This window comes from Coturnix japonica, chromosome 3 (assembly GCF_054131305.1).
Source record: "Coturnix japonica strain WE chromosome 3, WE-NBRP24, whole genome shotgun sequence".
NCBI lineage: Eukaryota > Metazoa > Chordata > Aves > Galliformes > Phasianidae > Coturnix > Coturnix japonica.
The window spans coordinates 49353663-49367098 of NC_140665.1; the positions used below are offsets into that span (position 1 = coordinate 49353663).

Sequence of the window (13436 nt, forward strand, 5' to 3'; positions counted from 1 at the left end):
ATGTCCTCCACCAGCCCATCGCTCCAGTGGTCAGGTCGTGGTGATGGGATAATTTTTCAGGTCCGATCCCTAGGGCTGGATACCTGGGAGAAATCCCTGCCTTAATGGAAGACATCATGAAGCAGAATGCAGAAGCATCTGGATAATAATAGGTGCAAGCTTGCGACTACCAGGATATGTGTGACACTGTGACAGTTCTTGCTGACCTGAGCGCACACCTGCAGATCTCCCTGGTGTTGTCCCCTGCCTGCCCGTCATGGAGGCTGGGACAAGAATCACTCATCCTCATTTTCACCATCCATTCCCTGCTCTGCCAAAGCACTGTCAGCTTCACAGAGACCACAGCCATATCTTTCCAACCCTCCATGGCTGCAGAAGCAATTCCGGCCCCCATGTTCCTCCAGCACCTCTCTTCTGTCACATGCTGCCAGCTTGGGTCTTGCTGTGCTGGGGTCCCAAGCTGTGGAGCTGCAGGAAGGCACACCTCTTAGCACCTGGCTTTTGAGATTCCGCTCTGAACCCTTCTTGTCCTGTGGGCAGACCTGTCTGAGAGGCCCTACATCTGCTGGAGGACCCTCTCCTGCATTCACTCTGGGAATGACAGTTCTCTGTCAGAGACTGTTCCTCTTTCTGTGACTCCATTTCTTCTTCTTCTGGTGCATCCACCACCCTCCCCTCCCTAACAGCCTTTTGGCGTCTCATAACAACACTCCCAATCCTCGTGGTTCATTCTTCTTTTCCTGCCTACTCTGTTTCCATCTTCTGTGTTCCAAACTCCTTGCCTCCAGCCCACCTAAACCCTCCACCTCTCAGGCCTTCAGCTGTACCCTACATATCTTTAGTGCTTGACATCCCTTGTATTCTGGCTGCCGCAGGGCGTGTTTCAGGAGCTGGATCGGTTTTTCTGACTGCGTGAAGGGCTTTGCTCCACTCTTACAGGTTTAGATTGAGAGGAGAGTGCAGAGTTCCTAATTCATGCCAGAAAATTTACATAAAGTCAGAGAACTTGATCCCTCTGCTCACAGCAAAATCTTGGGCTTGGATGTTTTTCCATGCCAAAAGTTGTGTCTTCATTTCTTCTGAGAAACCTAGTCCACTTTCATTGTTGTGCACAACTAAACCAGACTCACCTCTGAATTTCATTTTGTAGTCAATTGTCTGTTCAAATCTGAGGAAGACAGCAATAAAAACTTTCATCAGATGGCAGCTCTGAGGGGGACCTAAATCACATGCCAGCAAGTACACAACACAAGGTCTCAGCACTGCGGAGTGACTTCTTTGTAGCAGTCATAGACAACACAGTAACCTACTGGTGACTTCAGATCCAATTAAAGAAAGACATCTCCATATAAGAGACACTGCTTAGCAGCTGTGATCACTTGTGTGCTTCTTTGTACTGTCAGTGCTCTTTTTTCTCTTTATTTCTTTGTTCTGCTTTTTAATGATGACCAGATCTTGCATGTCATCCCCTCTTTTCAAATATGTGGACTTCTGCATTAGCTCAGAAGACACAATTAGATCTGATGCTACTTATTTTGCAGAGAAAAGAGATTACATGCAAATTAAGCTTTGTGTAGATTGCAGATGAAGGAAAACAAAAGAGCAGAACATGACCTTCTTAAAAGGGAATGTTTTTAATTTGACCAGTTTCATTTTGGACCTGATAGTGGATCAGACCATCAACAGCTCAGTGAAGGTATAGTTTAGGATCACAGGGTCCTTCATGCTGGAAAGGACTTCAGTACATCTCTGGTCTGATCTCTTCTTCACTGCAGGCTCACATGAGAGTTCAGAATTTTTTCCATTTGGATCTTGAAAACTTCTAGGGACAGAGAGACCTCACCAGATTATTTATTTCACTGGAAAAATGGTTTCCTTACATCCAGCCTGCTCTTCTCGCATGTAAGCTATTGCCTGTTGGCTTGCATCCTCCCACCCTGCCCCACTCTGAACAACACATCTCTGTCTTCTTGCTGACCTGTTATAGGTGCTGGGGAACTGCTGTTAGGTCTCCCAAAGCCATATCTTCTTGAGGTACCTCAGCCCCTCCAGAGCAAATACTCCATCCATCTTAAGGACTCTCTGTGAACATTACTCCAGTTAATCATTCTCTCCCATACTGGGGGTCCTAAATAGGATGTGATACCCTAGATGCTAATGAATGCTGACTGAAGGAGGTGATCATTTTGCTCAGTCTCTGGTTGTGCTCCAGGTCACACAGCCCAGGATGTTGTTTGCTCTCTTTGCTGCCAGGGCACACTACTGGCTCCTGCTCAGCACCCTGTGTGCCAGCACCCCTAGAGCCTTTTCAGCAAAGCTGCTCCACCCAGTCAAGCCCCAGCCACTTTGCTGCAGGAGCCTCACTCTTCTCTGCATAGTGTACCTGTTATTGAATTTCATAAGGTTCCCATCAGCACTTTCCTGTAGCCTTTCTGGGTCTCCCTGGGTGGCACACGTTTCCTTGAGCATATCAACTGGCTCTGACATTATGCTAGGGCTGTAAATTAGTGCATTCTCAACAGAGTAGTAAGCAGATTCCTCCCCTTCCCATTTATAATCTCTTCCATTTGCAGAATACTTGGAGCTGTGCTTGTAACAGCAGGGCAGAACAAAGATGTATGCTTAAGTGTAGTGTTTAAACTGATAGCATAATCCTAAATTTGTATTACCTAGCCGTTTTTTCTTCTAAATGCAGAAAAATATATGGTCTGGAATCACTGTATAAGACAAGTTACAGCTGGAAAATATCTGACAGGTCATCTGGTTCATATATAACACAGGATTTCTCTTATCACAGCGTTTTCTGATGTGTTGTGTTGTGTGTGTGCACGCGTGCATACATGTCAGGTACCGGAATTTCATTCTCTCCCTTGGAGGGCAACTGCATCTCACCATTAAGACGCTTTTCGTCCTACTCAACATAAATGTTTCTTTTCTTTATTTCTTATTATTCCTAATTATCACTTGTTTCATCTGCAAGCAACTCAACTACTGGTGTTTGTATGGTAAATATGGGCTCTGAGTAATGTGATCTAGCTGTAGGCGTCCATATTCATTGGGGGGGAGTTGTACTAGATGGCCTTTAAAGGTCCCTTCCAACTCAGATGATTCTATGATTCTATGATACTGTGAAATCATATACTTAACTGTAGTAAGTAAGCCATAGAATTCATAGGCAGTCACTTGAATTTTTGCCATTAGATGTCACTACATGTACAGAAGACAGTTTTTGAAAGTATTTATTTTTGTTTAGCGTCCCAGAAAAATGGGGGAGGGAATTTGGAGATGTAGGAGAGAGTATAGTAGTATGTTTTTGAGATAACTACTTCTTAAATAGTACATCGGATATTCCTTTACTTAAAAGCAGCACAGAAGGAAACATAAGATTTTTGACTTAACTCCAACAACCAACAGATGATGCTGTGACCTTAAGCATATATAAATATGTTTAGCAGCTGCTATGTAACATATTTATAAGTGTTTAGTGACCTGGAGGTTAATCAAAATGAATTTGGTGATCTCAGCTCAGTTCTTAATGGACTCCACTTCATATTACAGCACTGATGCAGCACAATTTGTCACAGTCGGCAATCTTTACTCAAAGGAGGCCCACTGTGGAATGAGAATTAAAGGCTGAAGTAATACCTGATTATTTCTCCCTTAGGAAACTTTCCATTCCAGGCCATCATAGAGCAGAATAATATGTGTAGAAGTTCCATACTGCACACTGCATTTAATCTCAGAATAAAACAACTTTTACAGGATGTGACCTTTCGAAGTTGCTGAGTTAACTCCTGCATACTCTAGGTTCGTGCTTTCATGGAGAGGGGGAAAGAGCAGAGTTGTGCAAGGATAGTTCTGAGTCCGTCACTTGCTGGGCTCTTTCCAGATACAGAGTGGTACCCCTTCTAAGTATGACATTACGTGGGAGGATGACAAGGAAAGGCATTGCCTGTCTAGATAAAATTTTAAAATGGCATTCTGCCATTCAGAGCTTTCAAGGTGCAGGAGCAATTTTGTAGACTTTGGTTGTTTTCTTGCTGTCCTGGTCAAAGCTAGTATATCCCTTTCATTTAATTTCCACTGTGTCTCAATTGGAAATAGTATCCTACTTTTTGATTTAAAGCTGTTGTGCAGCAGAGTGCTTTCATGAACTACAATTGAGATTGATGTCCAAAGTGGGTAACATGAAATAGGTTGTACCTCAGTTTGAGACAATGAACAGACCCACAGCTTAGAAGATATACATGCTATCGGACATAATAGTGTCGAAATATTAGTAGATGGAGACCAGTTTCAGCCTACCTGCAAGGTACAAGACTCCTGTGTATTTTTTAAGCAAATGAAGGACTTTGGAGAGGCAGATACCTGTAGAGATGTCTGTCTTTTCCAGAATCCCATCTTCACTCCATAAAAGAACCCTTTAAGATGTATTATTCCTTTTTTAAAATGTAAAAATGCACATATACACTTTCTTCATCTTCGTTCATAACTTTGCCCAGTAATGGGAAGAATCTCACTTATCCAGCATGGAAAGAACTTTTCAATTCACAAGCATTTATTGAGATACAGAATTTTTTTACTAAATTAAAAGGGGGAGGAGGGTGTTAAGATACAATATTTACATAATAAAAGCTTGCTTGTATGACTGAAATCTCTTAAAGCTGTTGCCAAATGGTCCTGCTCTTCTCTTTTCCCTTTGTAATTTTCCCTTGGAGCATTGTACCACTGTGCATTTTAAATCTTTTCCCTCTGCTATGCATTACCAGCTTCATCGGGGAAATGACATTGTATGGCAGTTGTCTCCTTCATATCAAAAGAAAGCCTTTGCCTCTTCGCAAGAGTGAAGAAAAGTTTGTCTTCAGAGAGCAAAGGACAGAACTGACTTGGAAAAATATGCTTTATTTAGATAACACGCTCTCTTTTCCTTTGAAGAAATTCACAGTGTGTCATGAAAAATTAGGCCAAATATTGCTTTAATGGTCTTCCTCCTCTTCCTCATAAAAAAAAGCTGATTTCAACCAATTATGTTAAGAATCTGCCATGAGTTTTGGGATGACAAGAAGCCGTTGAAGTTATTCAAGGTTGTTGGCTTGGGTTTTTGTATGTTTTGATTGAAATAGTTTTGAAAGATTTGACCTAAACAGCATGTGCAACAAAATGGACATTTTGTCCAATGCTGCAGTCACGTCTTTGGTCACATTAATGGTATTTGATAAGTAACTACAACTTTGTGCCCAAAATCAATACTGGAAACAGGAACATCTGTTGCATGATTAAAAAAAAGAAACACAAAGCAAAAACATCCACACACAAAGTCTGTTTTGAAGGAAAAGCAAAGCAGGAAGTTAGATTTAAATGATTTCATTGGGACTTCTGTGAATGCTACTTTTGGTCATGAATCACATTCAAGACATATGCTCGCGTGCAGTTGGTTTTGAACCCTGACTCTGGAAGTGTTTACAGGAAACAAGGTGTGTTTGATAATGTCAGACAAACAAATCTGAAACAGATTCCATGGAACTTATTTTTCTCCTGGTCATTTCCCTGTGTTCCAAGCTGTGGTAGGTGAGGTCTTGTATTACATGGTCAAATTTTTTGTTCACTGTGAAATTTCTTTGTGCCAAACCTAGGCAAGATAAATAACATGACCTGTACTTTTGTGCTGATAGATTGTGACTATAAAAACATATTTTTATATTTTCAATTTCTTGAAATTTGTGTTCCATCCAGTTCTGTCTTACATGTACAGTAACTGATTCAAGACTAATAGCTCCCCATGTAGGTAAGGTGAACTAATTGCATGCCTTCTACTTAGCTATTTGCAAACATTAGGAGATGTACTTTTTGACAAACCATAGCATATTCTGCAATGAGGTACGTAACGAGACACTCTGTGTGTGCTTTTTCTTTTTGTAGGCAAGGCAATTTTCCTGCCATGAATCAGAGTGGTATTATGGGTTCCAGCTCCCCCTACACTCAGCCGATGAACAACAGCTCGGGCTTGATGAACCCACAGGCTCCTCCATACAGCATGGCACCTAACATGGTGAACAGTTCAACAGGTAATGGTGGGTAACCTTTCAGGAGTGGCCTTCCTCCAAAAATCTATTTAAAGTTATCAGCCCTGAGCTGATGGCAGAGGATGGCATTTTTTATTTGATTCACCCCCATCTGGGGTAGTTTGGAGTGATTCGAAACTAGGCTAAGATAGTCACTTTTTTTTGTACCAGAACACATACATTTTTCATGAAGTCCTTTTGCACAGCATGTAGATGAGGACAATGTTTTGAAAGTTACAGCAGCACTCGGACCCGGTTTGACATAGGTGTTGACTCGCAAGTAAATGTGCATTTCTGTGCGTGTCTGCAAGAGAGGGATAGAGAAGAAAAACCTCATCTTTGAAGAGGCTGCTATTTGCTTTTCAGTGTCTTTCTTCCTAAGGTTGCAATTTCAGATATTTAATGTGATGCTGGTTTAAAGAAACAATGTGCACCTGCTCTGACTCGAAGACGCTGTAAGTTGGACACTTAAAATAATTACTCTGTTCTGGAAAAATAGGCCATATTTACTGTGTTCCCTGAACTTGTATAACTGTCTATAGGGTTTCTTCATTTACTTATTTAAACATCAGTGTTGAAATTTAATCATAGCTTCCTTCTGCAAACAAAGCATATTTAACATAGCTGTTGGGTTTATCTTTCACATTGTGACTTGTGAATTTGGAGTTCCGTGCAGATTTGTGTGCAAGTTCAAAGACAAGTGAATACAATTCTGTGCAAATACGCTTTATAATCCATATTCAGCTTGACATCCTAACAATTATCTTCCAGTCTCCAGTAAAGACCAGTTGTTTCACTTGGAGGGTTCAGGTGTGGTTTCAGTACTCTAAAGTGGATCTTCCAAAATACTTAGTGCGATCATGAAGGTTTTGCGCATGCTTTAACTGATTGCATTAGATCTTTTTGAAAACTGTGTTTAGTGTTTTGTTTTGTTTTTCTGGGGGGGAAGTTGAATTTCTACTTTTTGCTTTTGTTTAGTTTATTTCTTTCTTTAAAGATGCCTTAATATTTAAATTGTATCTTACTGCTTAGCCTGTTTCATTCCTACATCTTTTGCCTTCTTCTCTGCTTTCCCTTCTTGTCAATTTTATGTCCCCCTGATTCTCAGGCAGAAAATGAGCATGTGAAATTCTAGTGTCCAGTATGACCAGAGCATTTCTTTGCTGTATATAGGAGCCCCTGAGATACTTAGGAGTGTCTTATCTTTCCAGAGTACTCTTGCAGTTTGTTAGCTGAAGAAACTGAGTAGAAGTTGTACATCAGTAAGTGTTAAAAATATATATATTAAATAAAAAAAAAGAAAAAGAAAAAAAACCCTTTAAAAAAAAAAAAAAGGAAAAGAAAAAACCAAAAACAGGCCTTTTCCAGTCTGTCTGAAAGCTCTTGGTTAATCCAGACAGCACACTTCTACCATCCGAATGAAGAGGGAAAAGCTATTGAAAAGACCATTAGATAATAGCTTGCTCTTCCCCCACCAGAGCTGTCCCAGGTAATATTATGTTTTGTTTGTGTAGTTATGTGTTTTGTCTGGCTTGCTGAAATAAAATTACTTCTGAGCATTGAAACTGTGCTATAAATTCTGTTTTGCTATTAGCAGAAGTAATTTTTCCCCCTTTTCCTTCGGCCCCCAGAGCTGCAAAAATAACCAACAGCAAACAGATGGCACAGTGCCCTGCCTAAGAAGATTTATGTATTCCTAAGGAATAACCAGTTTAAAGGAAGATTCACAGAGGTTTTTTTGTTCAGATAATTCAGCCATTCGTTATTTCATACAGTGGAAATCTGTTCAATGCAAGGCCATTTATCCTAGCAGTCTTTTGTATGGGGTAGTCATACTCTTTTTATTGTGTTATGCATTCTGAAATATTGGATTTTTAATAATTTAAACATTTATCAGGGTTTTTTTTTTTCTTCTGCCAGTGCATTTGTGAGGTTTTCTTTTGTTCCACTTTTATTAATTCAAAGGTTACCCAATAGAAAGTAAGCACAAGATGAACTGGAGGAGCTCAGCGCACCTCTTTTCCTCTGTGTGTGAGCATCCAGATTATACTCTGTCACTTTTGCAGCCACCAATAGCACACAGAATGCATTGGTGCAGGGGAAGAAAGAGAAAATGGGGCATGACTACACTACTGGGGCACATGCAGTGGGAATACTGCCATTACCCATGTGCTGACACGTTCTGCCTGGGCCAAAGAAATGAAGGGCTGAGCTTAAGATAAGTTTCAATACCACACTTCAGATAGATTTGGCTTGAGCTGGGGGGCACTGCTGGGTCTGCTCTCATCCAGGTACTGCATGCAATGAGGTGAACATAAAGATGGTGCCTGTATACAGGTTAAAAATTGTATTATCTGTGACACAAAGAGCAACTCCACTGCCTGGCTACTGAGCCTTTCTCCCACTAGTATAAAGCCATGTCAGTCAGAAAAAAACAGGGTTCAGTCAGTGTGTAGGGCCAAAAAAAAGCAATTAAGTAGCTGCTGATGGAGTCAAGTGAGAGGGTTGACTTGCTGGCATGCACCGAGCATGGATACCTGTTGTTTCAATTACAGGTCAATGCAAAAATAAGGTAAGCAACAGGGAGCGATTGCTTTCTTGTTGGTTTTCTGGGTTTTGAGAGTGCAGTTGCCTGTTTTGGGGATGGAAGGTAGATTTTGATTTATTTATTATAGTGAAATGCAGTTGTAGGTTTTGCTCTGTGAAGTAGAAGAAGATGAGAATATTGTTTGGAATTGTTTTTAAATGGTTGCAGAGCTTCCATACAGCTGCATATAGCATTTCTTCCCACCTGTTTTTATTAGTGTTTGTAACTCCTTATTACCAGTTGTTGGTGTTTTTGTTGTTTGGTTTTTTTTTTTTTAATTATTTTGCTGTCTTTTTGTTTGTTCGTTTGTTTTAATATAACAATCAAAAGGAATATCGTGTTGCAGTTCTGCATCCTGATATTTCAGGAGCAGCTGTTGGTCAAACAGCACAGCAGCAGGTTTTGCTGATACGGAGCAGTTTCAGAGCATGGAAATTATGAGGTTAATGTAGCTCAGCCCATCTAGTTGAGCATCCCACCCATAACACCTAAAGCTTCAAGCCAAGATCCCTTCACAATTACAGAACAAACTGCCATACAAAAAAAAAAAAAAAAAAAAAAAAGTGGTAGAAACCTCCACTGTCCTTGTGTTTTATGAGGATTCACATTCCCATATTTATTTTACATCCTTTTCCCCTCAATTTTTCTAATTCAGGCTTTAAAAAAATATATTATAAGGGAACTTACAAATCCAAGATCAATTGAAAAAAAAGTCATGCTGTGAACCATGGTAATTCAAGTGAAAACTAGCTTGAAAGAGAAGTACTATGCAGTCCGCATCTCATGGATTTCAATATTGTACTCATACCCTCTTCTACCACTGCAAGGTGAACAAAACAGTCCAAAGGTGTTCATCTCCTCACTGCCACCACCTCCGCTGTACTGAAACCTTTCATTTTTCTGAGTTTTGTTATTCCCAACGAATCTCTAATGTAGGAATACTTAACATAACACATGATCTTCTAGAAAAAGTTATTTGCGCTGAAGAAATTAAAAGGATGCTCTTAAAAGTAGATCGAACACTTACATTTTCATATATAATATGTTTTTGACTTTGTGTTTGTTTGGCTGGACCTGTGAGAGCGAAAGCAATTATATTTATAAATGTGAAGCATTTTTTACAGGCGTAAATTGTTTTTTTCTGTTTTGTAGCTTGGTTGGTTTTCATTTTTCAGGCTAATGAAGACCTCCATTTATTTTCCTTTTTCTTTCTTTTTTGCCCTAATGTATGCCTTCATGTGAGCAATTATTTAAAACCCACTTAAATAAAATTTTCAGAGGGCATCAGCAGTTGGCAACACCTGAAGTAATGCATCCCCTGGACTCCAAACAGGCGATGAACATAACCGGGTGGTCAGCATGACTGCAAATCAGCCAGCTCTTGGAGTTCATTTCCCTACTTCCCCAGCCACGTGCCCGGATCACCCCACAGTCAGAAGGTTGGGTAGGCACGTGGAAAGCGCAGGGCTGACATCCTGGCTGCCCAAATGCCTGTCTCAGAAAACAGAGCCCAAGTGTCCCAGGCTGCGCTTTGACCCACAGGGGAATGGCCATTCATGGGAGGATATGAGGCAATGCTGTTGTCCCTGTTCTGTTTTTTTGTGGGTATTAAAGCAGTGGGGATTCTTTTGCCAGCTTCACATGAGTCATACATTTTCTGCTTTTCTTTTTTCTTGTTCTTTTTTTTTCTTTTTCTTTTTGGAGGGAGAGCGGTAGGGGCAGGAGGGAGGGAGGAATGTCTTACAAAGGATGTAATATTCTGTTTTGTAGAGTGTGATTTGTTATTGCGCTAGCAATAAAGAGAAAAACAATGTTTGTGTATTGCTGCTCTTACAGTATTTCATCATCTTCTGGGACTGATAGCACAGCCTTTAGCAAAAAAAGAATACTTTGCTGCAGTTTCACTCATGTCAATATATGCCTTTGAGTACATTAAATTCAGTGTGGAATAGTTAATTCAGGACCTTGACCCATACTTGCTTTTTGAAACCATGCTAGCTCTTAAATTCTTATAATAAGCCAGAGGCTAGTACTTGAAACCTATTCACAGTACACTACAGCACTTTCTGAGTCAAGGTTTTCCTCTTACCCTCTTCTCTGAAATGTTTTCTCTTTCGGTCTGCACTTCACACACAGAATTATCAGCGCCCATGTAGAAAGAGAGCGTGTCTTAATTTAGCAGTTTCGTGACAATAACAGTATTTCGCTGCTCAGAAAGGGTCAAAACAATGTTCTGGCTGTACTGCTCTGCTGAAAAGTGAAGGAGTGTCTGTTTGCAAATCACTGGAGAGTACATTTGCAAGAAGTTATGAAACAGCATTTCAGCAGTAGATGGAAAGTAGCTGTGGAAACATGTTAGGTAAAAGCTATAGGGAGACCTTACTGTTTGGTAGTCAAGCCCCTGCAGTTCTCCTCTTTAAGGTAGAAGCAAATTACATTCATGAAGCAAGTCGTTTAGAACACAAAGTGAAAAAGAATTTGGAAAGCTTCATTTGTCTTTTGTTCGTAATTGTCTCCAGCTCCTGATAGTTGGAGACCAAATTATATATGCATATGCCACACAACAAGTAATCTGCAGTGCACGAATTGAGTTGGTGTTTTTATAATCCCAAATAGAACTAATACAGTCAGGATGTGTTTTCTTATAGCCTAGAGTTCTTGCCCTTTACATGAGATCTTATTTGAAACCTCATTGGAAAAGAGATTTTGTAAAGGAGCTCTGGTGGAAATAGGGCTGCCAGGAATAGGCCGAAATATTTTGTTCTTTGTAACAGAAAAGTAACGCACCAGTGTCATAACAGGGAGAGACCAGCAGAGAATTTGGCCGTGCTGAATTCCAGTGAAGAAGCACGATTTTTAATGTTACTTTGTTTGACCTTTCTAAAATTGCTTTAGAGGGGAAGGGTCATTTTTGGTTTGCTTTTAACTAAAACTGAGATGTCTTCTTCAGTGCTTTCACAGCGTGAAATGTGTTAAAAAGGATTTCATATAACAGTTTTGCATCCCAGTTCGAAACCAGACTGTGGCATATATTTGACTGTTTTGTATGTGTATTTAAAAATGTATCTGAAAGAAAAGTAACTTTTTTAAAACTCTAGAACTCAAAACTAAAATGTTTTAAGCTGCCATCCTTCACTCCGTAATACCCCAGTTCTTCAAGCACTATAAGGGCAAAATGCATGCAAATCACACAGTTAGTGGATGCTGGCTTCCCAGTATAATATTGCTTGGCTGTTTTGTTGAGGTTTTGCACACATACATAAAAATAACAGCATTTTTAGCTGATCCCAATAAATTTTCTCTGCAGCTGCATCACTTGAAAAAGCTTTTTGTTCCAATTCTTGAAATCTTAAGTATTGAAAGTAAATTTTTTTTAAAAATCTTGATTGTGATTTATGTGTAGTGATGACTTTAAGGATTTGACTGGGCTACAAATGTACTGTAAAAAAAAGCAAGAAATTGTGCCCATGAAAAACACCGGCCGTTCAAAGATGAATATTGAGCATACAGTTGTAAACTCACATGGCACATGGCTGGGTAGGTTTTTTTGGCAGACCCGTAGTCTCAACCTGCAGTGATGCTAAAGATATTAGCAAATTAGCACTGCAAAGCTTGCCAGCGTATTCACCAGAGTCCTGCTCATGCTCTCACTGCTGTAATTAAAACTAATTATTTTCTAAAACATAGTAATACATGAATATGTGCAATAATCATTTTGTAGTGGGCAATCTGTGAAGCATTTTAAAGCTTCTTTTCCCCCTCCTCTCTTTGGCTTGCTATGCAGCATGCCTGCTGCCTAGTGTGAGCCAGCATTGTCATTTTGCAGAGGCACACCAGTCTGGTAGTGATCACATTCTGATTTTCTCCCTTTTTTTTTTTTCTTTTTTTTTTTTTAATAAATTATTCTTTGCTGATTCTTAAAATTTGTGAGTTTGGGACATGTATTTTTTTCCTTTTTCATTGTTCTATAGGTTATTCGAGCCTATCTTTTTATTTATCTCAGATCCCTCTTTGAAAGCAGGGCATGAGGAGAGGAAGAAAAAGAGGGAGAGGGAGGGAAGACAATCCAGTCTTTCACAAATGCTGAGTACATGGGGTTATTGTTGTTGGTTTGGGTTTTTTTTGTTGGTTTTTTTTTCAGAAAAGAAGTGCCTGGTGTCTTGCTGTTGTTCTTTGGTTATTTGCATTGATTCAGTGCCATGGCACGTCCTAGCACCTGCACTGCCCAGTATTTTCTGTGTATTTATCTGAATGTTTCTTACTGCATCTTTCTAGAAATCCAGGAAGCCAGCAGCAATAACACTATGCTTAGCACTTGAAATGAAAAAAACAAAACCTTAAGCGCCTCACACCCCTAAGAAGTAACTACTTTCCACTGTCAGAGCAAGACATTCATGTGTTCGTTACAGTTCCACCTCATTTTGGCACAACTTGAATGCCACTTCTCCAGCAGAGCAGAGTTTGCAGCTCATAATTCTTTAGTTCAGGCTCACAAGGCTGAGTGATGCACTCTGAGGATAGGGACAGTGATTATCTCATGGACACTTGTTTTAATACAGAATTATAATTGGGAAATTAGTAGGACAAGCAGAAATGGTTTTAAGTTGAAAGTGTGAAGATTTAGGTTGGATGTTAGGGGGAAGTTCTTTACTAGGAGAGTGGTTAGGCCCTGGAACAGGCTGCCCAGGGAGGTTGTGGATGCCCCGTCCTTGGAGGTGTTCAAGGCCAGGTTGGACGGGGCCCTGGGCAACCTGATCTAGTAAAGGTGTATGTTTGGTGGCCCTGCC

At 40.1% G+C, this 13436-nt stretch overlaps 1 protein-coding gene across 25 annotated transcripts in view; it reads left to right on the top strand.

Moving 5' to 3' along the window:
- The window catches only part of ARID1B (AT-rich interaction domain 1B), a 309844-nt gene that overhangs the window by 262738 nt on the left and 33670 nt on the right, over nt 1–13436 (top strand). For 13 of the 25 annotated variants that reach the window (XM_085541547.1, XM_085541552.1, XM_085541550.1 and 10 more), the window contains one exon: nt 5920–6065. In XM_085541547.1, the coding sequence (XP_085397673.1) occupies nt 5920–6065 (146 nt within the window). Of the gene's footprint in view, nt 1–5919; nt 6072–13436 lie in introns of all 25 variants that reach the window. The other 12 variants (XM_015858262.3, XM_015858267.3, XM_085541551.1 and 9 more) reach the window with 1 other exon arrangement.